Source organism: Capsicum annuum, chromosome 8 (genome assembly GCF_002878395.1).
Source record: "Capsicum annuum cultivar UCD-10X-F1 chromosome 8, UCD10Xv1.1, whole genome shotgun sequence".
Taxonomy (NCBI): Eukaryota; Viridiplantae; Streptophyta; class Magnoliopsida; order Solanales; family Solanaceae; genus Capsicum; species Capsicum annuum.
In genome coordinates, this window is record NC_061118.1 from 154,877,462 (window position 1) to 154,902,214 (window position 24,753).

Sequence of the window (24,753 nt, forward strand, 5' to 3'; positions counted from 1 at the left end):
AATGAAATCAAAGCAATAAGCAAGAGTAGACTAAGAGTAGACAGTAAAATAATGAGTAAAAAGAGATAAAGTGAATCACCGGAAAAGCTAGGGCTTTAGGGTTGTTTGGTGTGAGGTATAAGAGATAAGTAATTTCGGAATAAAAGGATTTTCATGTTATCCCATGTTTGGTTGGAGAGATTAGTCAATTCCGGGATAACTTATCCCACCATTTACACCATAGTGATGGAATAACTTATCCCATATGTATGGTGGGATAAGTTATCTCGGATAATCTCGGGATGTGTGTCATGCCTCTCGTAATGATTGATGTATTATCTGCATGTTAAAGTAGTTGCGTGTTCAACTATGGAACTGCCAAACTGGATCTCGAATTCTTCAGGAACGAGTACAACTGGGACTAATCTTGATTGCTCGATCACTGCTACCAGGGCGGACCTACACAGAATTTTTGAGTGCTCCGACATTCACTAAACTCAATACAAAATAGATATAATTACATAAAAGATATATGAAAATGAGTATAAATTATATAAAAGCATCCACTAAACAAGAAGTTGATTAAGTGCACTGGCATGTTGAGGTGATTTTTTATTTTTTTCTATAGTAAGCATACACACTCCTTAAATCTTGAGTCCGCCACTGACTGCTACATTCTCGATTTTGAAGCTCGATCCGGAGCTAGAGAGGGGTTTGCATTGTGGTTCCGAGTACTAGGAAAATAAGATCAATATTAGCAGAGGTCGCCTTGTTGAATCATGTCTGATTGAACCTTAATCGCCACGCCTAACTATAGCACATTCGTCCATCTGTGGCACACATATATACAGACCCATAAAATTTGATGAATCTTTGAAATGGGGCAAAATCATTTATTACATATACCAACTTATGAATTTCGATCGAAGAATTGTAACTTAATTTTCACATTATACCAAAATCACTAATTTTTCACATTATTTCACCAAAGTCACCAAAATTATTGCTTATAATAATAAGAGACTTTCTGAAAGTCCTTTTTTATCTTCATGAGATCCCAATCCCCATTGGTTGAAATGTCTAATCTGATTTTATTTGTGAAGTTAAGTGAAGGAAAAAAAAGTAATGGGGTCAATTTACTATTCCGCGGTCGAAGCAACGGTCGATTAATATTCAAAAATAGGCTCGGAGACGAAGCTGGTAGCTTCGGATACAAATGCGCGGCCACATGGGCTCATGATAAAGAAAAGGGACCCACATCAACTCCACGCCGGCTGCCGGCGTCGGACGTGTCAAGCGAAAAGGGGACCCACGACTCCGCTAAAAGTCCCGCCAAAAATAATTTAGATTTTTTGTTTTTTTTTTTAAAACGGACCAAGTACCTGAAATAGACCTTATTCTTTTCCAAAATCGAATGAATATTTTAGTCTATTTCTTTCAACCCAAACGCCCCCTCAGATATTCTTTTCTTCCATTGTGTATGAAGTTTATGTTTTTTGTTGGTGTAAATTCAATCACTTGAATTTAAGCCGATAATAAATTTTTTATTGATGACAAATGATTTTACATTAAGCGAAAGACATCTCATTTTAAAATTATAAAACTTAAAGATTAGGTAGGCTTCTAATCTGACAAGAACGAACTAAGACGATTAACTACCCAACAAACTTTCTTAATTTAATGCAGTTATTGTATAGGTACATAGATTTACGTGTCAGACCTATTACTGAATAATTCATGGGTAGAGCCAAAGAACTATACAAGTTTCTAATAACATCGATTAATTGATTAAATATATATGAAATTAAAATATAAAGTAAAGGCTCGGGATTATGAATTACTTTATGGTGGAAGTATCACATAGGTATATATGGGATGATCCTATTGAACTCTTTATATAGTCATGTATGTGTAATCTTCATCTCATGAAGTTTTTGTGATTAAGTTAAATATGTACATTTTCTAAATTTGGTAACTGATCCTGCCCACAGTAGAAGGGGTTCCACTAATTTGCTCTTTTCTTTCTCATTGATTCTGCACTTCTGGACCCCGATGTTCTATGCCAAATGGCAGGAGGGAAGACACATTATGTTCTTTAAATGACGTAGCTTTATGTACTGTCTCCTTCAGCTTTGAACTTATCACTGCTCATCTTCACTAACAAACTATGCAGGCTAAGTCCACTTAATAATTACTCTAATGATGATTATTAAATAATGAATTAGTTATGATTCTATCTAACATGTTTTACGTGGAAATAAGAAGTTACACGGTTCAACACAAACTTACATTATTGTACAAATAAGTTAAAAACATAAGCTAGCAACTTTTTTTATTCTTTATTATTATTGTTGGGTTTGCTAAACATACACGAGCAAAGATTTTTTTTCTTTCTATTTCGGTGATGAAAGATAAGTAATATAAGGTGAAGATGGAACTTTAATTCTAAATTCAAATCTTAATAATGGAACGCTTCCCCTATAAGATTCTTCTTAAGATCATTAACAAGTCTTTGTAATATTTAAGCGACCACACAATCGTGCTCTTTACTCATGAAAACCATTTTTAGAAGAAAATAAAAATCAGTGAGAATTAAAAAAAAAAAAGTTAATAAAGGGAAAAGAAAATGAAGAAACTATCAAACTAGATTCACACGAGAACATTCTTAAAGTACAATTAAATATTAGAATTCGAGAGGAATATACAAAGTTGATCGACTAATCGTGCTTTTTATGTCCAGTAAACTAAACATATAACTAAACTACTTAAGTGATACTCCCATTAGACGACAAAAGCTGGGAATATAATTAATTATAACTTATAAGTAGGCCACTCATAAAACAATCTTTTCTTTTATAAAACTTTAGTATGCCATACAAGTGGCTTCACGGGCTGGCTCCTCTTTTCTCTGCTAAACACACACACACACCAATTTTTTCTAAGTTAATTACGTGGTTTCTCTACAACCCCAGGAATCCAGGGTTTACTACTTTTTAAAATAATTAAAACATCTTAGTATTTTCTAATCAGCAGGTCCATTAATCTAAGCTGGTCCCAGGTTGCAGAAAGTCTGGTAACCAACCACTTACGTTATAAGTAGTGGCCACATCCTCCTCCTTTCTCAGGTTCGTTTCGTTGGAAAATAAGTTATTTCAAGATTAATTTAAGAATAAGTTATTTTGAAATTACTCAAACCAAGATTTTTAACATTACTTCCTCCGTTTCAAATTGGTTGGTCAGTTTCACTTTTACACGCTCCTTAAAAAATCATAAATAACAAGGATAGTTTACTAATTTACCATTTAGGATACATTCTTGAAACTTTACAAATTATTTTTACACTTCCAAATAGTATTAATGATGGGGATAAAATTGAAGACACCATGCTCGTTGGAGAGGATGATCAATTGTAAGCGTAGTTAATTTTATCTTGATTTAGTAAATGGACAAATAAATTGAGAAATGTATTTTTAGTAAATTAATATGGGGTGGAAGAAGTCATGTATAACCTCCCACATTCTATATCTAATTTTGAAACACATTATTATAGCTCTAAACCTTGTTTTCTTTATGTTTAATTAATGCTCTTTATAATAAGCAACTGACTTATCAAAAACTAATGTCCAGTTGATCCCCATTTAATGGGTACACTAATTAAGTGACACAGATTAAATTAAGCTCAGAAAAAATTAAGAAAAGAGTGAGAGGATGGATGACAATAATCTAACTAATAGACTAAGTCCCAATGGGGCTGTTTTCCTTTAAAGGGACAAAGGTCCCAATTTATATCTAGGATAATGAACATCTTTATTCACAATCCTTCATCATAATTAATTAATTCAGTTTCAAAATTCATGGTCCACTTCTTCTATATAGTTTTTGTTATCTAAGCAGCTTTTAAAAGTTAGAGATTAAAATTGGTCCCAAACTTTTGGCTAATTATAGTTATACAATGCATGAAGCATATGACTGTCATGAACACTGTTCAATTAACAGGGACAACTCAACATATATATAACATCTCAAAAAGCCTTGCGTGGCGGAAAAAAGAATGGTTCTGGAGAAAAAAAAAAGTTCTTCCAAATTAAGCATGCATTAATTAAAATGATTTGTATGTCACGTTAGTTTAATAAGCTATATTTTCTGGTCTAGAGAATTCTTTTGGGATATATGCATACCCTTTAGAAAATCTTTTATTGTCAAATTTAGTTTTATAGGAGTAGAAAAAATATATGGAGTAGGATTGTGAAAAAACAAAGCTCAACATAATTTACGTATTTTGTATATGAGTATGTGCAGAGGTGGATCCAGGATTCAAACTCTCTGGGTGGCAAGTGAACCAGTGTTCAGAAGTCAAGAAATAGAGGTGAAATCATGATTTGGAAATTGAGAAAATAGGAATCATGTTTTTTTTTTTTTTTTTTTTTTTTTTTTAATTTGAATGAAAGAAAATAAATTATTTTTTAATTATTAAAGAAACTTTTTAAAAAGGATTAAAAATAATAATTAATTGTATAATTAAGTCGATGTAATTAGCATAATAAAAATATTGTTGCACTAGATATCACTTTGATATAGAGGGTGACAAGTTTATTATTTAGGTCGAACAGGTGACCTTAGGGTTATATCACTGTATATTGCTTTAAAAAAAGCATCTTTTGCCAACAAGGGGTCGACCCGCGACCTCTGGGTCGCTAAAAACGCACCTTACCACTTGCACTAGCTATCACTTTGATATTGTGGGTGGCAGGTTTATATTTGAATATATCAGTGTATGTAGACCTATATATATAGAGAGTTTTCGTCGAAGTTTACGGGTGGCGTACCACCCTCACGGGCCTTAATAGATCCGCCTCTAAGTATGTGCATGCATGTGTACATAGGTGCAGGCTTATATGACAATCTTTTAACAAGTGAGATTTGCTAAGGTGTTATATACTCTAATAAGATTTTAAATATTAAACTATAGATATTATCTGGTAAAAGATAAATATTTCGATCTTATATTGAGTGTTTTTGCGTTTGATGTCCAATAGCTATATTACGGCTTGACTAAATCTAAATTCAAGCATTGCATGTTCTATCTAGGCGATGCTTCCAACAGAATGCATCCGGCATAGTGTGTAAATTCACTTTTTTTTTTTTTTCTCAAAGCTGGCTGAAAGGATAGTTTTTATCATAGGGATATTGTTGATTCAATATCCATAATTGGAACATTTAGATTCCTCCGTAATTTCATTTCAGCCCTAGCCATATTCTTAGTGGATTATTGGTTATACTATTTCTGAATGTCAGTCAGAGTAATGCACAAAAATAGTAATATATATCAGTCAAGGTTGTTGTTGGAATCTACAGGGCCTGGCCCTAGTATTTGGAAGGCCCAATCATCACATGTTCAGCCAGGCAGCTGATCAAGTCCAGTTTCTGATGACCCAAATATGTTTTGTAGCCCAATATTTGACGTCATATGATCGTTTGTATTTGTTTGCTCTATAGAACAAACTTGCAAAGCCCATTTTCTTTTTCTACAGTGACACCTGGACAGACTTTCATGTTTCCACGTGCTCTTAAGTGGACACACAATTCTCGTGACTTCATGACCAACCAGCCCATTTATCTTTTCACTCTTTTAAGTTTACCAAATACAATAACTGAAGCCTCTTTTTTGTCTTTTCAATAACTTTCTATCCGTATCTATGAAAATTTGGATAAATTTTAATCTAATTCAATTGAACTAGAACTTTCTCTTTCTATCTCGATTGATATATATATATATTTCTGAATTCTTTGCTTCATTGGGATGGAAAAGAAGCGCAAAAAACTTTGATCAAACCTTATACCTCTATTACAGTTCTAGTGACGATGAACTACCATACAATTCAAGAATCATTGTTTTACCTTATGACTCTCTAAATATAGCACATACTGACTGCTTTTTTATTTTTGTCTTTAAAAAATAGCTAATCAGTGGAATTTGAAACCATTTTTCAAAGATAGAACCGAAATGTGGCTAAATCTCATAAGTTAAGTTAAGGAGCTACTAACTTTTTTTACCACAACTTTACCTAATTACATAAATCTCATTTTGTGATATATATTTTTAGTATATTTTAAGCGTTCATATATCAGTCTTTGATACGTAAGTTTGGTTCTTTGGTTTATGCTATTAATCACTCCTAGTAGCTTATTGGGCCTTTTAAGATCCTGTGAGCCCAAATTACATCTAAAAGAGCCCATAAGCCTCTTAAAAACTGACCCAAACCAAAACCCAACTTGTTTAGCCCAAAGTCTAAAAAGCAGTTGAGCTGCTCTCCACATCACAAAGGGCAAACAAGTAAATTCACACATATGCTCTACCAATAGCATTGCATCCAAGTTGCTTCCCTTTGTAATTGCAACAATAATATCACTATATTAAAAAGCATATCTCTACAAATATAGAAAAACAAAAAGAAACAAAAAAGTAGTAAAGAATACAAATACAGATTCTTTAGGTGACCTCCTATTATTTCCTTCAAATTTCATCCCACCGTTTGGATTTTATTTTTTTAAAATAATTTTCAGAAAATTATTTATTTTATATATAGCCCAAGATAAATCTCTCATTTTTTTTTCTGGGTTTTGCGTATTTCCCCCCCTCTTCCTTTATCAGGTACTTACCATAAACTATCTTTATTTTTATTTTTTTCCTTTTTATTTCTGCATATCTTAATTATAAGAATTAACAAGGAAACTCCAAAATTTATTTGGGTTTTGTTATTTTGGTAATCTATTAATTGTTTGAGATTTGTTATCTGTTTATTTATTTTTAACTGTTCCATCTGAATTTTGGAATTTTGTTTTATTGGGGTTGAATTTAATGCTAATTTATTTATCCATATTTGGTGTTAATTACACTGTGTATGTTATTGTTGCTGTATTGGGGATTAGTTCTAGTATCTTGATCTAGGGTTAAAGTTTTGATCTTTGGGGGTTTCATTTTTGTATTTAGTTAGATCCATTTCCTCCTATTTTTGAGCAAAGATTTGATTTTTAGGGTGTTCAGTTGTTTTAATTTTTAGCTCATTTGGTAACTTATTTAGATGAGCTTATAGTAGAATGTTGAGATAGTAAGACTTACCATTCTAATCTGGGTAATTTTGTAACTGAAAATGGATAGATTTGTAATCTTTATTGGGGTATCTGTTGGTAGAACTTGAAGTAGTAAGGAAATAAATTGTATGATTTTGAGCTTTGTGTTGGAGGCCTTAGCTTACCTAAGAAATGATGGGTTGTTTGTGTTTCAGGCGGATTCACTTTCTTCTCCAATTAAGCGGTGGCTATAGTGGTGCATGAGATTATCACGTAATTTGATCTGATGCAAGTTGTTGATTTGTGCCTCCTAATTTGCTCTGATTAAAGTTGTCGGTTAGTGCTTCCAGTTTGATCTGATTCAAGTTGTCGCTTTGTGCTCCCAATTTGCGTTGATTCAAGTTGTCGGTTGATCTGATTCAAGTTGTCGGTTTGTGCTCCATTGGGTGTGAGAAAGGATGGCAAGGGGAAGCAAAGTTGCACGAAAGACTAATGGTAGGAGAAAGGCTGGATCCACATATAGAGATTCAGATCAGTCAGATGAGGATTACAGACTCGATGACGATGAAGAGTTTGATGAGTCAGAAGATGGATATTCTTCTTTCGTTGGAGATGAGTCTGAAGAGAGTTTAGGTGAATATGAAGATGACGATGAGGAACTAAAGCCGAGGAAGGTGAAAAGGGCTGTTCGATCAAGAGCATCAAGCAGAAATAAAAAAGGCACTGTAAAGCCTAGAAAGAGAAAGAGAGTTTCATATAGAGAAGATGATGATGAGGATGATGGAGTTGATGAAGATGAGGAGGAGTTCACACCAGATTGCTTGGATGAAGAAGAAGAGTTTACAGTAACGAAAAGGACAAACAATTCTAGCAACCGAAGGTTGCGTAAGGGCACTGTTAAAGATGAAGATGATGAGGAATTCACACCAGATTGCTTGGATGATGAAGAAGAGTTCCCAGAAACGAAAGTGTCGAACAATTCTAGCAAGCGACGGTTACGTAACGGCACTATCAAAGATGAAGATGATGAGGAATTCACACCAGATTGCTTGGATGATGAAGAAGAAGAGTTTCCAGAAACGGAACTGTCGAACAATTCTAGCAAGCGACGGTTACGTAAGGGCACTGTCAAAGATGAAGGTGACGAAGATGATGAGGAATTCACACCAGATTGCTTGGATGAAGAAGAAGAAGAAGAAGAACTTCCTGTAATGGAAGAGACGGAAAATTCTAGCAAGCGACAGTTACGTAAAGGAAATGTTAAAGATGAAGATGATGAGGAATTCACACCAGATTGCTTGGATGAAGAAGAAGAAGAAGAGTTTCCATTAACGGAAGAGACGGATAATTCTGGCAAGCAATGGTTACGGAAGGGCACTATCAAAGATGAAGTTGATGAAGAAGTTGAAGATGATGAGGAATTTAATCCAGATAGCTTGCAGGAAGAAGAGGATTTCCCAGTAGCGAAAGGGATGAAGAATTCAAGCCGGTTACGGAGGCATAAGGGCACTGCCAAAGATGATGACGAGGATGATGATGAAGAAGAAGACAAGGATGATGAGGAATTCACTCCAGATGATTTGGACGAAGAAGAGGATATTCCAATTACGAAAGGGATGAAGAATTCAAGCAAGCCACAGTTGTGTAAGGGCACTATCAAAGATGATGAAGAGGATGATGATGATGATGATGAGGAATTCAATCCAGATAGCTTGGAGGACGAAGAAGAGTTTCCAGTAATGGAAGGGATAAAGTATTCAAGCAAGCCACGGTTGCGTAAGGGCACTACCAGAGAACAAAAGAGAAATAGAAACCATAAAGAGTTGAAGAAGATCACAAGAAAGAAACCACAGAAGAACCAGCGATTGAAAAGGAAAGCGAGATCTGAAAATGACGAGGAGTTCATAGATGTTGATCCAATCATGAAAGAAAAGAACAAAAAGAATGCAGGTCAGAGGAGGAAGAGAAAGAGATTAACCGTAGATTCTGATTCAGACTTTGTTGCGAGCTCTGGATCGTCTGACCATGAGTTTACCATCTCTGAAGAAGAGAGGGAACAAGTTAGAGAGGCTAGCAATTTTTGCAGGAGCTTGGTTACAACTTGGAGGGGCTCAGCGTCTTTGAAAAATCCACCCAGAGAGGAAGCTCCGCGCCTACAAAGAAAACATCCAGGAAGAAAGGCTAAAGAAAAGGTGGAGGAGTTAAAGAGTGAAGCCGGAAAGCAGATTTGTGGCATATGTTTGTCTGAAGAAGGTAAGAGAACAGTTAGAGGGACATTGAATTGCTGCAGTCATTATTTTTGTTTTGCTTGCATCATGGAGTGGTCCAAAGTGGAATCCCGCTGTCCACTGTGCAAGCAGAGGTTTGTGACGATCAGTAAACCTGCGAGGTCAGACACTGGCTTTGATTTGAGGACTCTGGTTCTTCAAGTCCCTGAACGTGATCAGGTACAGCCCTTTTTTACTTTTGCGCATTTATTTATATGGTAAACCTGAATGTTCATTTAAAAATTGTTAGATTTGACTACACAAACACCAATTTTTCTAATTGCAGTCAAATGTTTAAATTGTGTGTATAGGTTTATCAACCTTCTGAGGAGGAGCTTAGGGGTTACCTTGACCCATACGAAAATGTATTATGTACAGAGTGCCAGCAAGGTGGGGATGATGCTCTTATGCTACTTTGTGATCTCTGTGATTCACCTGCGCATACTTATTGTGTTGGTCTTGGACGTGAGGTGCCTGAAGGTAACTGGTACTGTGAAAGCTGTCGGCCAACTGCTCTTGCTTCTTCAAACCCACAGAATCTGAATCCGATGCCTGGCAGTTTTTCTGTTGGTTCACCTCCTGTTGCCAATGTAAGAGAAACATTTGATCTTAATGAAATGTATATACCTGATACCCCTTTGACTGAAGAGTCAGGTGATTTTCAATCTCCCCGAGATGGTCAAGTTTCTTCTCTAGCTTCTGGGATTGGGGCATTTACAGTTTCTGACCGACGCAGAATACAAAGGCAAATACATCAACTCCTTAATGACAGGAGGAGACAACTTGGGAACGTTACTGGGACCTTCGGTGGTGTATCAGGGAATAGTATCTTTGGTTCTCAAATTGCTCGAAGTAGGGAATTAGCAGCTCAACCTGCTGTCGCACAAAGGGCAGCACCTCATAATACATTTTTCCGGGGAAGGCAACTGGATAATGCTCATTTATCTCAAAATCGGAACTTTGTACCCCAAACATCAAGTAATTTGAGTGGGCAACTGAATTTGAATGGAGCCTCTACATCATCACAAAGTTTTTTTGGGGAATTTTTGGAAAGTGAATTGCAGGGGACTGATGCAAGTTTCAGCTTTGGTTTGGTTCATCAGCCACTCCATCCCTGCAGTAGCAGATCTAATGTTGGGCCTGATACTAGCACTTCTCCTTGTCAATTTAGAGAGGTGAGCTCTTTATTTTGAGAAGGAATTAGTGGAATGATGGTTAGAAGTTAATTAAAATCTGGTTTAGAGATTCAAAATTGAGGGAGTACAGTTTGATGTTTCTTTTTACTGGATGTCCAGTATGATTAAGTTCAATGATGTGGTGAGGTGAAAAATATATCTAGCCTTCTTGTTGCTTACACTCCAATCTCTGTGTATGCATGTGAAACATGAACCATGTCGTTTAACATTTTCACATTAGTCAAATTAATCAGAATTTAGAAGCGTCTCACTATGCTACAAGATCGAACTTAGAGCAGTGTGCCTGATTATGTGACTTCCTCTGCTATTGCTGATGAATACTGCCATATTATCTTTTTTTTTTTTTAAATGATGTTTGATTTTTGTACTGTGAACAAACTTGAATCTTCTTTTCGGCTACTGATAGCTCATCTCATCATTTTAAGTTGGCTGCCTGATTATGTGACTGGCTATGATTGTATATTCTTTGATGGTTTATGTAATTTCATTCTCTTTTGCACCTTTTTAGTTTATTAATTCTTCTCTCCCCCCTCCCCCCTCCCCCCTCCCTAAATTACAGTTGTATTAAATTCTGAATATATTACATGCTTTGCTGCAGCCTGCAGTACCTTCAAGGACATTGCCCAGCACTCTTAGAAGACCATTTTAGCTGCATGTGCTTGTGAAGTGAAGCTCCTTGTGCGATTGACCATAATTTGTAATTATGTTGGGAGACTAGCGGGCAGCCAAATCTCCCAGGTGGAGGGTCGGTGTGCTCTTGCCTCTTTTTGTATGTAAGGGATGATGGTGAGGGAATCACGAGTACAGAAGGCGTATGCTGTTTGTTGAAGCATTGGGATTTGATGTACCACTACTCCAGAAATAACGTTAGCCATTCTTTCTGCCCATTGACCCTGCCGTACAAATCCATTTGTTAGGATAGAATTTTCATCTTTACACTTGTATACCTCGCTTTACTGACAAAAGATGCCTTGATTGCTGTTAAAAATATGCAACAATTGTTGTTATTTGTCATTGTTATTAATTAGCCAATTTGTTATCCGAGAATGATACTCAGCTGTTAGATATGTTGGAATTCTGCCAATGACCAAGATGACTGCTGTTTTTCTGTTATAACTGGTTGTTTGGCTTAGATCCCTTTAAGTTTATTGTTTGGTAATAGATGGCATGGCAGTGCTGGTTGCTGCTTTTTTTGATCAGGATCATGAGGAGAATTGGATATATGCCACACATTGTTATTGTTGAATCTTGGCAGTGTATTTCCATTGTTTCATTCATCTCTAAAAATGTTTCAACGGTATTTGCTTTGCAAAAATATCCTGGATAGTATTTGTCAATAGAAATTGTTACGTAACATTCCATTTGGGAAAAAAGGTCAGACAAGTCGAACACTTTTATGTGCTTGACTAAGGATAACCTCTAATTTTGAAATGATGCACCTTGGCAAACCCCAAAAACTGAAAATTTTGTAATTTGAAGAAAAAGGACTTGAATGGAAGTGAATTTAGAGCTCCATGGCAACTCGGCTCTGAATTTAGGTACTAGCATGTTCAATATCGTATATTTATGGTTTTGCTGTACTTTCGTTCCTCTAGAATAATAAATATAGGTTTGCGATGTATTCCAAGAATATAAATTGCAGTAAAGCACCAACTTGAACATTTTTATTATACTCTTTATGGTAGCATGAGCTGCAATAAAGAAGATACACGAAAAGTCTGCTGCCTATCAACTAAATTCTACAAGCAAGATAAATTACATGGATTACTACATCTTATTCCACGGTTGGATTACAATGTGCCACCATGAGCAGTACTATGGATCACAAACCACACAACATACGGCTTTATCAGTAAACTGGTGAACCCTGGGCAGGCAGGCATGTCAGACTTTATAAATTATCGTCCAGAATGGTGGACAGTAGCAATCCTTGAACGAACAAACTCCTCTTTGCCTTCTCCTCCTGATCCTTGACTGACATTGGGGGCTGTTGCACTTTTCTGCAAAATAAGTTGCAATACATCATAAGATAATGTGAGCTACCAGCATCTACATATATAAGATCCAAACTAAAGGCACAACTGGGATGATATACTCATGATAAATAAAGACATCAGATTCCTGTTTCCTCCTCTCCCCGCCAAGATAGGCCCAAAAAAAAATAAAAATCAAACATGATAACTTTTTCTTCTTCTGCTTCTTCTCGAAATTTCTCTACGGAATGAATTGATAACAAAGATATCCCCAGGGTAAAGTATACTAGAAAACACCTGAATAATAACACTTCTAATTCATTATAAAAATATAAAGAAAAACTCTAATTCCTGTCTATATGACCATTGCCTTCATAAATGTCAAACAACAAAGGACTCCTCTCCATTCAGTGTAACATTGATTTCCATGTCATGGCACAAGTTGATAGAAGCCACTAATACAAACTGGTCTAGCAGAGTCGTAGTTGAGTATTAATCCCTCAAGCATGACATATTGAAGGCAAAAACTATGCATTCAAAAGTTTCAAACATCCGCCTGCTTCAATATAAGCAGCTCAAAAGCAGTAAACCAGATACTTCAGCGCACCAAATATCCCAGATTCCAGATTGGATAAACATTCCAGCATTTAGCCAATGACGACGACGGCTGTTAGAGTGAAAGCTAGTTGGTTGGCTATATGAATCTCCAATGTCACTTCCATTCATTTGGGAGTTCATTATTCCTAAAAAAAGTCGTCTTTTAAAACCAAGTTGGGTTCTCTAACACTAAAGGTTCTTATTTTCTACTAACAAACAACTTTCTGAACAAACCAAAAGACTATTTGAAAACAACAGATTAATGTACGTTAACAGCACGGCTAAAAAAAATAATGTTACATCGCTAGTATTTATTCTTCTCAGAAAATATGACATTGACCGCAACACCTTTACTAGTCAAAAAGGTTGATGACAAACAATAGGAACAAAAGAAGAACACCCAGAACCCAGGGTGCTTCACCCCACAATTAGAGGTAGGTGCCTTGCCACAATCTTTCTACAACTACAAGTGACATCGGATTGTTCTTTTCAGGATTCTTTTCTTTTTCGATAAGGGACTTCTACTCTCAAGCTTGCAGAAAAGCAACCAGTTCCCGTTCCCGTTGTGGCCGGTTAGCAAAGATAAAGAAGCTAATACCCATCAAATTGTATAATCAAATTATGTTGGAGTCCTGGTCTTTCTTCTATATTGGAAGAACTAAGAAGTATAGTATAAAATTAACTGCATCAAACGAATCAGGTCAAAAGGTTGAAGAACATAGCTTGGGACTGAAGAATATTTGCCCAAAACACCCTTGGCACTTCACCCTGAAGTTAGAGATGTTTGCCCAGTCGTTCCACAAGTACCACAAGTGACTTCTATTCTAAAGTTAACACCAAGGTGGAGTGTCGAAGTCAAAACTCAAATCTCCGGGTCCTCTTGCACTAGAGCTTTCTTTTATAGAGGAGCAATAACATTACACCTAATCAATTGAGCAGACATATTCTTTTGAAGACCCAGAAATCTGTCTAGAGCCAACCCTTAGGACTAACTGCTGCCTTCGAAACTCGGGGATAATGGGTTTGCTCTTCTATCCTTCTCCACTTAAATACCAAACTTACTTCACTTGGTACAGGGCTCGAACCTATCGCCTAAGTCACAAGTCCCTCAACCTTCGCTAATTGAGCGAAACCCCGAGACTAGAGCAGACATGTTCTTTTAGGAAAACATTTAGCACAAAATCCTTTTCTGAAAGATTCTACAATTTTGCACTTAATTATACATGTTGGTAGCAGCTCTATACAAGTGTTTATATGAAGCTACTATACCAGAGCACAGAAAAGACTACATACGCACCTTTCCGAGGCAGCTACTATTGAGTTTTTCTTGGCCGAGACTGTTTCAGCAGGAGAATGCGTTGGAGTACTCTTGAAATCATCACCCATCGGCAAAATGAACGATGACAACAAGGGGTCTGGTGCAGTACTAGTAGAAGAAACTACACAAGAGGACCCTCCAAGTAGGGACTGCAAATTTCCTTCTCGCAGTTCCTTCCTTAATAAGGAAAGTGTTGAATGAGAACCAGCTCTGCGAGATTTCCTCTTGCGCTGCATGTAAGCTCAAGTCAAGGAACTCAAATAGCTAATGAAGTCGCTCATTGTCATACTCCACCACGAATATCGAATTTGTCAAATAAGGGAAGAAGATGGGAGGAACAAATCGAGATCATGGCCTTTGGAAAAATGGATTACCAACTCATAACCAACATGATTCAAACTTTCCTTAACCCAAAATTATTACCTCTGATCGCTACAACTCTACTCCAAATTTAAATACGAACCAACAGATAAAAATCCAAATGAACTTGATAATTTCCGATATCAATTATTATTTAAACTTTCTCTATGATCCCCACTGATGAACAAGCTACCACAAGGCATTATAAGAAAATATCACCAGATTAACCAGACTGCATGGAAAACTTTACTTCCTCTGTTTCTTATGATATCAAGATTCTAAAAGTAGCAGAACTTCCATATGTTATGTTGATCAACCTTTTATCATGTTTCCGATCCCAAAGCTGACCCCCAGATTACCTAATTCTTTTTAACTTTGATATTCATCTATAAGGAGGAGATAATGCACAGTTTACAGTTTAATTTAAATTGTTATACACATCTTGAAACAAAAAACAGAATACGTTTCGTTTCCTTCATTGATAATTATTGTCTTCCAATCCACTTAAATCCTTCCTTCCTAAAAAATAAGGAAGAAAAACTAGTCTCATCACTGATCACAACTATGAAGCTACACAGCCTAAACAAGAGTATCGACTTTCAAATATCTGCATCTGGAGTGCTTTCATTCAATATGTACATGAAAAATGATCCTTTGGCTCCCACGACTATGATAAATTATTAAACCTTCTCAGAAAATTTCTAACGGGCTGACTTGGAATGATAGCATAAAGTTGTAAATCATTGATCTGAGGTGAAAGATGCATGTGAAGGTCTGCTTTGATAGATAAGTTGAGATGACAAATGCCTATGAAGTCCGAGAGGAATTTAGTAGCTCGGTTTCAAATGGTCGAAGGTTTTAAGGAACTTAAGAAGTTCCTCAAAAAATTACGACAAATTTCAAATACCTGATCTTAGCCAAAAGGCCGAGAAAGGTATCCGAATATGAAGGCAGATTTTTATACTCTTGGAGGAGAATAAAACAGAGGTGAGCACCACACCATAAAACCTCATTTTAAAGGCCCTAAAAAAGAAACCAACACACAGAATCCTACAAAAGAAGAATACCAGAGATTGCATCGAGGTGGGGCCGACAGCCCCCAGAGAGTTACCAAAACAGTTAACCATCTAGATTCAGAAGCTTCTTCGAACACACTCTAAAAAGGAGAAGTTTTGTGATGGATCAAGTAGTAGGGAGAGGGGTAGAAAATGCAAAAGTTTGACATTGTTCCACTGGTAGAGGACCTCTCACTCCACTTCTGTAAGAACGTTAAAAGCTAGGAATTGTGACTAGTATACCCAGCTTATGGAAAAATCCATCTCCTACTTCGTGTTAACTGGCAAACTTTGCACAAGACGTTGCTATTTACAAATAAAAGAAGCACAAAAAGGCAACTACACGAGTGAACCAAAAAAACGATATTGAGATACTCAATAAAGGATATTTTGAAGATATTCCCATGCTGTAAGGTTATGTGTGCAACCATGTCAACGCCCACCCTCATAGTGCAAACTGGACACACCTACACAAAGAAAACGACTGTGAGGAACAGTTCAGAAATACCCTCCATATGCATCCGATATTCTTGACAGAATACTCAAATCAGAAAATTAGATCAAAATTCCAGACAGGAGAAAACTATTATATCAAAAAGTTCAGAGGGATTCTACCCCACACCAGCACCAAGAGTACTCAAGGAAGATTGAGAGAGAGAGAGACACACACCAGCACAAGGAACAGTTAACATTTAAGCAATCCACATGACATCGCTGACTAGACAACCAAATATTAGTAAAAAGCACCTCGATCGAAGAAGATGAAATCTCAACCAAGAGCAATGGGTAAAACTTCTTTAGCATGAACTTGGAAATACTAGAACAATTGGCAGAGGCAGGTACATGTTTCTGTACCACTCAAGAATGCCCGACCAGTACATACAAAAATGCAATACCATCCAAGGCAACTGTATTAAGTCATAGCTTGAACTTTCAGCTGGTAAACCAAAACAATTAACACGACACTCTATCTTCCAACAAATGAAAAAGAAGTGCAAATTCTACACATTCATGACAATTTAAGTGTAAAACAACACCAAATTCAATTTTTCTACACTAAAGAAACAGCTAAAGGATGATCAACCACACAATAACTGAAGAAAAAAGAGAGTGATACCCCATTCTTGGCCTCAACAGGATGCTCATCATCAATATGGCAACATAACCCAACAATATCAAAATACTCAGAACAAAAGCAGCAAGGAAACTCCTCTCTTATATCATCATCCACATCAAGCTCCTCAAAACCCATCAACATTTCCGCCTCAAGATTCTCCCATTTCATTCCTACAGCAAAATCAACCACACAAAATCACATAAAAATCCAATCTTTTAATCTCAAAAATCACAACAAAAAGTAGAAAAAAAAACCTCACCAGATCGAGATTGAAAAGAAGTTTGATAACGCCTGGAAGCAGAAGAGAGACGAGCACTCCATGAATCAGCAGCATCCATATTTGCTTCACTGTATGAATGTTTTTAGCCGATTAAGCTAGATTCTGAACTAGAACAGTGAAATTCAAGTACCAAATCGACTCAATCGTTCGTTCACAAACCCTAAGAATGTGTTGGGAAAGAGCGGTAGAGAGAAGGGTGGTTTGGTAATTATATGAATTGTGAGGAGTGTCGGTGTGTGTATGTATGTATGTGTGCGTGTGTAGAGAGAAGGGAAAGGAGTAGGATTTGGTGTGATAAAACGACGACGAATGGACGAAGATGGTGAGCAACAAGTAGGAGATGATGATGAAGAGGAGGAGCTCTGGTCTTTAGCTGCTTAGCAGGTGAAAATCCGAAATTCCACCAACACCAGACTTGTCTTCCACACACATTTCCCTTTTTTATTTGTTAATTTGGAAACACTATTCCTCTTAAAAAATTATATTTTATAGTATTTTTTACTATTTTTTAAATATTTAAATTTAATTTTGAAGCATTAATTTAATTTAATTTTAAAAAGTTAATTAAATTGATTTGACAATCAAAACACCCTAGCAACAATTACTACTTGGCCTCCAAAACTAGAGAGTTATTTTTCTAAATGTTTCTTAATTTAGTTATTTTCTTACTATTATAAATTCAAATCTTGAAAACAGAAATACTTTGTATTCTTTTAGTGGAGCTCTTTGTGCATAGCGGAGCCCGTTATGCACAGCGACAGTACACGGACTGACCTTTATTTCTTAATTTAGTTCAATATTGATTCGTATCAATATAATCGAAGGAATATATAATTAAATCATACATCTATATTGTATGTTTCTAGAATGAAATTACCGTCAATATTTTATATTCTGACCTTTTCTTTCTCTACTTTTATAACATTTAGTACTTTTTTTTTTGGGGTCAAAAATTATATTTAGTACTTAATATTTATTGTAATGTAATACACTTACAATTTTTATTTTAGATTATTAAAATACATAAAGGCATGGACCCACGGCTTACCAAAAGTGCCCCTCCCGGTTCGGTTCATCTTTCTCAACTTAGCTTGCAAGATTGGTACACACAACTCCTTTCTCTAAAAATTCCAACAACACAACTCCATCATTACCGGAAAATTTCCATTTCTCCGATCGAGCGATCTGAGATCTAACCACAACTGGAGCACAATTTATTCGTATAAAATTTATTGGAGTTTTTGTTAATGGCGAGCAGAAATAGGACGATTTTGTTTAGAAAGTATAGAGATGCGTTGAGAAGTGTTCGGATCCCTGCGGGTTCTTCGCCGTCTACCTCATCGCCGGGACATGGTAGTGGACCGGTGATCGAATTGGCAACGACGTCGTTGCTTAATCCTAATCGATCTTATGCTCCTCTTAGTACCGAAGATCCTGGAACCTCCAGGTTTGTGTATATCTCCTTGCATTTTCACTTATTGTTTTTGAATCTTTACTTATATAAATTTAGGGATATATTATGCTAGCTCAGTTTCTACAGGTAGTAACTTTAACGGATGGCATTGGGAACCTATTTGTCCAATTCCTTTTGTTATTATAATCGAGAGGAAGCTCGAGTGTTAGATGATAGGTGATTGAAATTAGTTCAAGTTGCTGTATTTTCTGTTATGAATTGTTTAATTTCAATAGTTTATTGAAGTGATGCATGCAAGGGTGTGACCTAGCGGTCAATAAAGCGGGTGGAGAATTGAGGGCAAAAACACTAGGTGATTTCTTTCCATCCGTGTCTTGGTGGACAGAGTTATCCGGTATGTGCAGCTGGTGGGAGGTGGCACGTATCCCGTGGAATTAGTCGGGGTGCGGGAATGCTGGCTTGGACACCGTGGTTATCAAAAAAATAAAAAGATCTTATTGAAGTGATGAGTGTATGATGCAATTTAATATGTTCAAATGGGGTTTTCTTTATCAGCTATTCGTGAAAGAAGGATAATTAGTGGAATTTACTCAGGTTACGCTCTGATAGTTAACTTGATCTGCTAAATGTGCTGCAATTTGCAGCAGGGAAAATATGACTGTCTTAATTTAGCAAGTTTAAGTTTATATTTTATTTCCCTAGCAAAACCGTAGCATAGTTTCTAATTTGACAAATAAAATGTTTTTCCTTTAGAACGTGAAATGTCATGTAAAATTGGGTTCTGATTATCATATAGAAGAGTTGTGTGGTTTCTCTATATTTAGTTCATATCATGTGTTGTGGGGCTTAGCCAATTTGTTACAACAACAACAACAACAACAACAACAACAAACCCAGTATATTCCCACATAGTGGGGTCTGGGGGGTAAGATGTACGCAGTCAAAGAATTGAGTAGAAGACATGGCTTAGCCAATTTGTTAATTCTAAGAAAACTTCTGCACATTTGACATGGAAATGGAAGCTGGTTCTGGTATGTCGTTATTGAGGAAGTTATTGGATCCCCTGCAATGTCCCTGTAGCCCGCTTATTAGAGTTCAAATGTGAATATACAAGAGGGAAGTCCAGTTTGTTGATCTTTCTATGTTACTTTGGTGGTTGAATCCTTAAATTGGGGTTCTCCATTTGTCATGCATTTAAAGGTCTATCTTCCACTAAAGTGTACTGCAGGCTTTTTAAGAAAAAAGAGAAACACAGAAATTCTGAAGCTTATTATACCTGGAACAACTGCAAAGATTTGAAGAGGGATACCTAGCCACTATTTAAAACATAACCATTGAGAACCATGTCAGTTGTCATATTATAAACTCTGAGAAGAAATTCTTTTCGTTTAAATCTCTTGTGCATTGTTTTCAATTGGGAATCCTTCTTAGATCTTAATATCTTGTTTCCTTTACGTACTTCCTAGATTTTTTTAGTCAAGTATATATTTCCTAGATGATTTGGATGTCCTTTATGGTTTCCCCTGCTGCAGTAATGGTCCAGTTACAGTAGGTCTACCGCCAGCTTGGGTGGATGTGTCAGAAGAAATCACGGCTAATGTGCAACGGGTCCGCACAAAGATGGCTGAACTAGCCAAAGCTCATGCGAAGGCTTTAATGCCATCATTTGGAGATGGTAGGGAAGATCAGCATCGTATTGAGACTCTTACCCATGAAATAACTGATCTTCTCAAAAGATCGGAAAAGAAATTACAAAAACTTTCTGCAGCTGGGCCTTCTGAGGATTCAAATGTTAGGAAAAATGTCCAGGTGTGCCTTCACAACCATTAAACCATTTTTTTTTACTGTTTGTGATTTAACTTTTAGCCTGAGTGCATTGGTTCTACTAGTTTTCCTTTATTTGCTTTCCTCCATTCCACCTAAACAAGAGGTTGGAAGGTCTGGGGATTCTGTACATCCAGTTATATGCTTATTAACCGGTTCCTATATAACATAGCTGTCATGTTTGATTTTCTTTTCATTCTCAAGCTGGAATCCACAAGTTGTCTTCAAGACTTTTAACTTTTACACCTTCTGTCCGAGTAAAACCAACAACAACAACAACAACAACAAACCCAGTGTATTCCCACTTTGTGGGGTCTGGGGGGGTAAGATGTACGCAGTCCATACCTCTACCTCTGATGAAGTAGAAAGGCTGTTTCCGAAAGACCCCCGGCTCAAGTTACGAGATATCAAACAAACACATAGTACAGCACAGAAGCAGATGACATAACATAGATACTGCAGCCATAAGGAATATAAAACAGAGTAAAGCAGGAATGCAGGAATATAAAGCAGAGGAAAGCACACAGATTCGTAACAAACATAGAACACGGAACACGGAACAGAACATTGAATACGGAATCATACCAGGAATACACCCCCACCAATTACCTCCCTACATTAGCGACCCGAACAGGCCCTAATCCTCTGCCGTAATTCGCGTCTTCCAGACCTTCCTATCTAGGGTCATGTCCTCGGTAAGCTGTAACTGTTCCATGTCCCGCCTAATCACCTCACCCCAGTACTTCTTCGGTCTACCCCTACCCCGTCTAAAACCATCCAACGCTAGCCTCTCACACCTACGGACCGGGGCATCCATGCCCCTCCTCTTCACGTGTCCGAACCATCTCAATCGTGCTTCCCGCATCTTACACTCCACTGAAGTCACCCCAACCTTCTCCCGGATAGTCTCATTCCGAGCTCTATCCCTTCGGGTCAGTCCACACATCCAGCGCAACATCCGCATTTCTGCCACCTTCATTCTTTGGGTGTGGGAGTTCTTAACTGGCCAACACTCCGCTCCATACAGCAAGGCCGGACGGACTACCACCCTATAGAATTTACCTTTAAGCTTGGGCGGCACCTTCTTATCACACAGCACCCCCGATGCAAGTTTCCACTTCATCCATCCCGCCCCGATACGGTGCGAGACATCCTCGTCAATCTCACCGTTACTCTGGATCACGGACCCGAGGTACTTGAACTTATCCCTTTTCTTTACCTCCTGCGCTTCTAGCCTCACCACTACCTCATTCTCTCGCCTTACGTCATTAAACTTACATTCCACATACTCTGTCTTGGTTCTGCTCACCCTGAACCCTTTAGACTCCAGAGTTTGCCTCCACAGCTCTAATTTGTCGTTCACACCCCCTCGCGTCTCATCTATCAGGACTACATCGTCTGCAAAAAGCATACACCACGGCACCTCCCCTTGGATACGCCGCGTTAACACATCCAATGTTCCTTTTTTTGTCAGTCCCAAATATTCAACCTCTTCCCTTTGATGGAAAATTTCTCATCCTCGGACAACTTAAAACAGACGTTCATATGTAATATAGCAGCATGGACAATGAGGATTCGTTTAGCCAAGGCCAACTTGCTTAAGATTGGGTCATAGTTATCGTTGTAGTCATAATAAAGGAAAAAGTTGCAGTAAATAGATGATCAACACAAAAATAGTCATAATATAATAATCATTTTTCATCAAATAAATAGTAGTATAACATCATTTGAACAATCTAATAGAGCAGAATAGATATAGAGATTCATATTGCTGATCTCACCTAGTTTGAGATTGAGACATTGTCAATAGTATTAAACAGATTCAAAAGCTATGAACTTATCATTGTTTTATATCATTTAAACTCGATCTGACATCTTTTCAACAACTTCCTCACTTTTTACATTTCAATTATTATATTCAATGCTTTTCTATCAAATTCAATATAATTGTGTACACCAATATGTTACTCTTAAACCACAGCCAAATTGGGTCTATTTGAGTTGGGCAGAGGAAGTAACATGGAAACTTCACTAAGAAATGAGGTGTTCTACTTTTAAGAATTTGATAAGGGCATGATTTATTAGGTGCCTTCCGATGCTCTATTCAACTTCATAGTAACATGTGTATTTTAACTGCAATTTCAGTTTGATTCTGCAATAAATCTGATTGCAACAATTGCATTCTGCATTTGTGCTTACAACGTGATATTCCTATGACAGCGCTCTCTTGCTACAGATCTTCAAAGCCTATCAATGGAGCTTCGCAGAAAACAGTCTACTTATTTGAAGCGGCTCCAGCAGCAGAAAGAGGTATGTGCAAATAGTTTTTAGCTTGAGCCACATTCTGTTAGCGGGAGGTATTAACAAGAGTCAGTTGTATTTGCTGTTGAGATTGCATGGATCAAAATCCTATATTATGATATCCAGTATGCGCAACTGCGCTTTCTAGAGTATATTAGTTTAACTGGATGAAATCATGCTGCCTGCGTTTCAAGGATATATATGTATATATATTTTTTGGGGTGGGGGTGGGGGTGGGGGGGAATTCCTGCGATATGTCTGTGCAAGCTTACCTCAAATGTTGCCTTTTCATGTAGGGTCCAGATGGAGTTGACTTGGAAATGAACTTAAATGGGAGCCATTCTAGAAGGGATGATGATGATTTGGATGACTATGACTTGGTATGCAATTTCTGTTATATATAAATCTTATTTCTTAATTCTACTTGGGATCCTGCAGATCAAATCAGGAAAGATGTGTATCTAATGGTCTGATGACTTTGTTTTGGCATTATCAATGCTATTGATCAGCAAAAGTAAAACATAGCATTACCAATAAAATCCACTACGTCATTAGATATGAATGAGAATTAGACAACCATTTATATTATTGTTGCAATTGAGCAGACATGAATTGATTCATTCTGATACCAGCTGAAGTACTAACTAACTAACTCAGGTGATCGCATAAGGTGTGAAGAAAGAACACTATTTGTTGTTTTGACATCAGTTACTTTTGGCAATAGATCTTAGTCTTTTATGATATCTGTTTGATTGGATTCTCTCTTTTTGGAATCCTCGTTACATTTTATGGCTCCTTAAAAGTCGCTCGTGCCGTTGAAGAATGGTTTTAGGAGCTAAGTTACCAGTTTAAAAAAGAATGATTTTAGGAGATAACCTGGAGATTTTTCCTCACAAGAAAATTTGACTGCACCGAATGTCTGTCCAGGGATTTAATGAGCATCAGATGGCCAAGCTAAAGAAAAGCGAGGCGTTCACTGTTGAAAGAGAGAGAGAAATACAGCAGGTGATATTTCGTTGCTGCTTGTGGTTTTCTAAAATGTACATATCATTGTTTTCTATCATAGCCTTCATGTTCTTATATGTTAGGTGGTTGAATCAGTGAACGAACTTGCCCAAATTATGAAAGACCTGTCAGTTCTGGTGATAGACCAGGTTTGAACTTGCAACACCTTTTCATGTTCACCAAGTTCTGCTTCAGCACTGGTTATTGGTGTACTGACCTTATTTCAAATACAGGGTACTATTGTCGATAGGATTGACCACAATATTCAAAATGTTGCATCAACAGTTGAGGATGGCCTTAAACAACTCCGGAAGGTCTCACCTTGCTTTCTCAGTTGCCGTTCTTCTAATTCACAGAAGTTCCATCTGTGCTCTGATCTGTCATTTATTTAGTGTTTTCTTGATTAAGGCAGTCATTTCAGTTAATGTTATGTTGGGCTTGGTAAATTGCAGGCTGAACGAAGCCAGAAACGAGGTGGAATGGTCATGTGTGCAACGGTTTTAGTTATCATGTGCTTCATAATGCTGGTCCTCTTAATTTTGAAGGAGATAATATTCTGATTCCTGATAGTATTATCGACAAACTTTGCATAGTATTGTTTTCACAACAATGCCACACAGTGAAGCATCCAACGCATATGCGAGAAGTGGACCAATCCAGTGGGCTAGATCCATATCATTTTTCTGCTACTACTTTTATTGTATCTGTATTGTTAGTAGGGACTGCGGAAGGTCTGTATTATAGTATAAGAGAAAGTTGATAGATCTCCAGGGATCCTGTATAGAGCATCGACTATGCCGATGCTATTGATAGAGAGCGTAATACGTGTATTCTTTACCCTGGGGAATTTTGTAGTCTCGCTGACTTAACATTTTAAGCCCGAGGATAGATCTTATTCTGCATTTGTGGCCCATCATTTTTGTTAAATTAAGATGCTACAGATGATTTTACCTCTTCAATGTTTATGTTGTGCTATTTTGTACTGAAAACAGTTTC

General features: G+C 37.0%; 3 protein-coding genes across 4 annotated transcripts; 2 read left to right on the forward strand and 1 right to left on the reverse strand.

Moving 5' to 3' along the window:
* The first annotated feature begins 6,372 nt into the window (after positions 1-6,372).
* LOC107839660 (ABC transporter F family member 4) lies at positions 6,373-11,623 on the forward strand. 2 transcript variants are annotated; one of them, XM_016683237.2, is made up of 4 exons: positions 6,373-6,631; positions 7,266-9,497; positions 9,629-10,492; positions 11,112-11,623. In XM_016683237.2, exons 2-4 carry the CDS (start codon positions 7,509-7,511, stop codon positions 11,160-11,162), a joined length of 2,904 nt encoding a protein of 967 aa, XP_016538723.2. In that variant the 5' UTR covers positions 6,373-6,631; positions 7,266-7,508; the 3' UTR covers positions 11,163-11,623. The 2 variants fall into 2 exon arrangements, with proteins under 2 accessions (XP_016538723.2, XP_016538724.2); XM_016683238.2 differs by lacking the exon at positions 6,373-6,631 and adding an exon at positions 6,665-6,743.
* A 526-nt stretch (positions 11,624-12,149) lies between these two features.
* On the reverse strand, positions 12,150-17,669 carry LOC107839662 (protein DEHYDRATION-INDUCED 19 homolog 3). Its single transcript, XM_016683239.2, has 5 exons — positions 17,193-17,669; positions 16,934-17,103; positions 16,206-16,283; positions 14,381-14,637; positions 12,150-12,513 (listed from the first exon to the last, which is right to left on the reverse strand). Exons 1-5 carry the CDS (start codon positions 17,269-17,271, stop codon positions 12,405-12,407), a joined length of 693 nt encoding a protein of 230 aa, XP_016538725.2. The 5' UTR covers positions 17,272-17,669; the 3' UTR covers positions 12,150-12,404.
* A 425-nt stretch (positions 17,670-18,094) lies between these two features.
* Positions 18,095-24,716, forward strand: LOC107839663 (tlg2p-like protein a). The gene is made up of 8 exons (XM_016683240.2): positions 18,095-18,660; positions 20,160-20,436; positions 22,672-22,761; positions 23,049-23,132; positions 23,680-23,757; positions 23,841-23,906; positions 23,991-24,071; positions 24,210-24,716. The coding sequence occupies exons 1-8, from the start codon at positions 18,461-18,463 to the stop codon at positions 24,315-24,317; spliced, it is 984 nt and encodes a 327-aa protein (XP_016538726.1). The 5' UTR covers positions 18,095-18,460; the 3' UTR covers positions 24,318-24,716.
* The last annotated feature ends 37 nt before the right edge of the window (positions 24,717-24,753 follow it).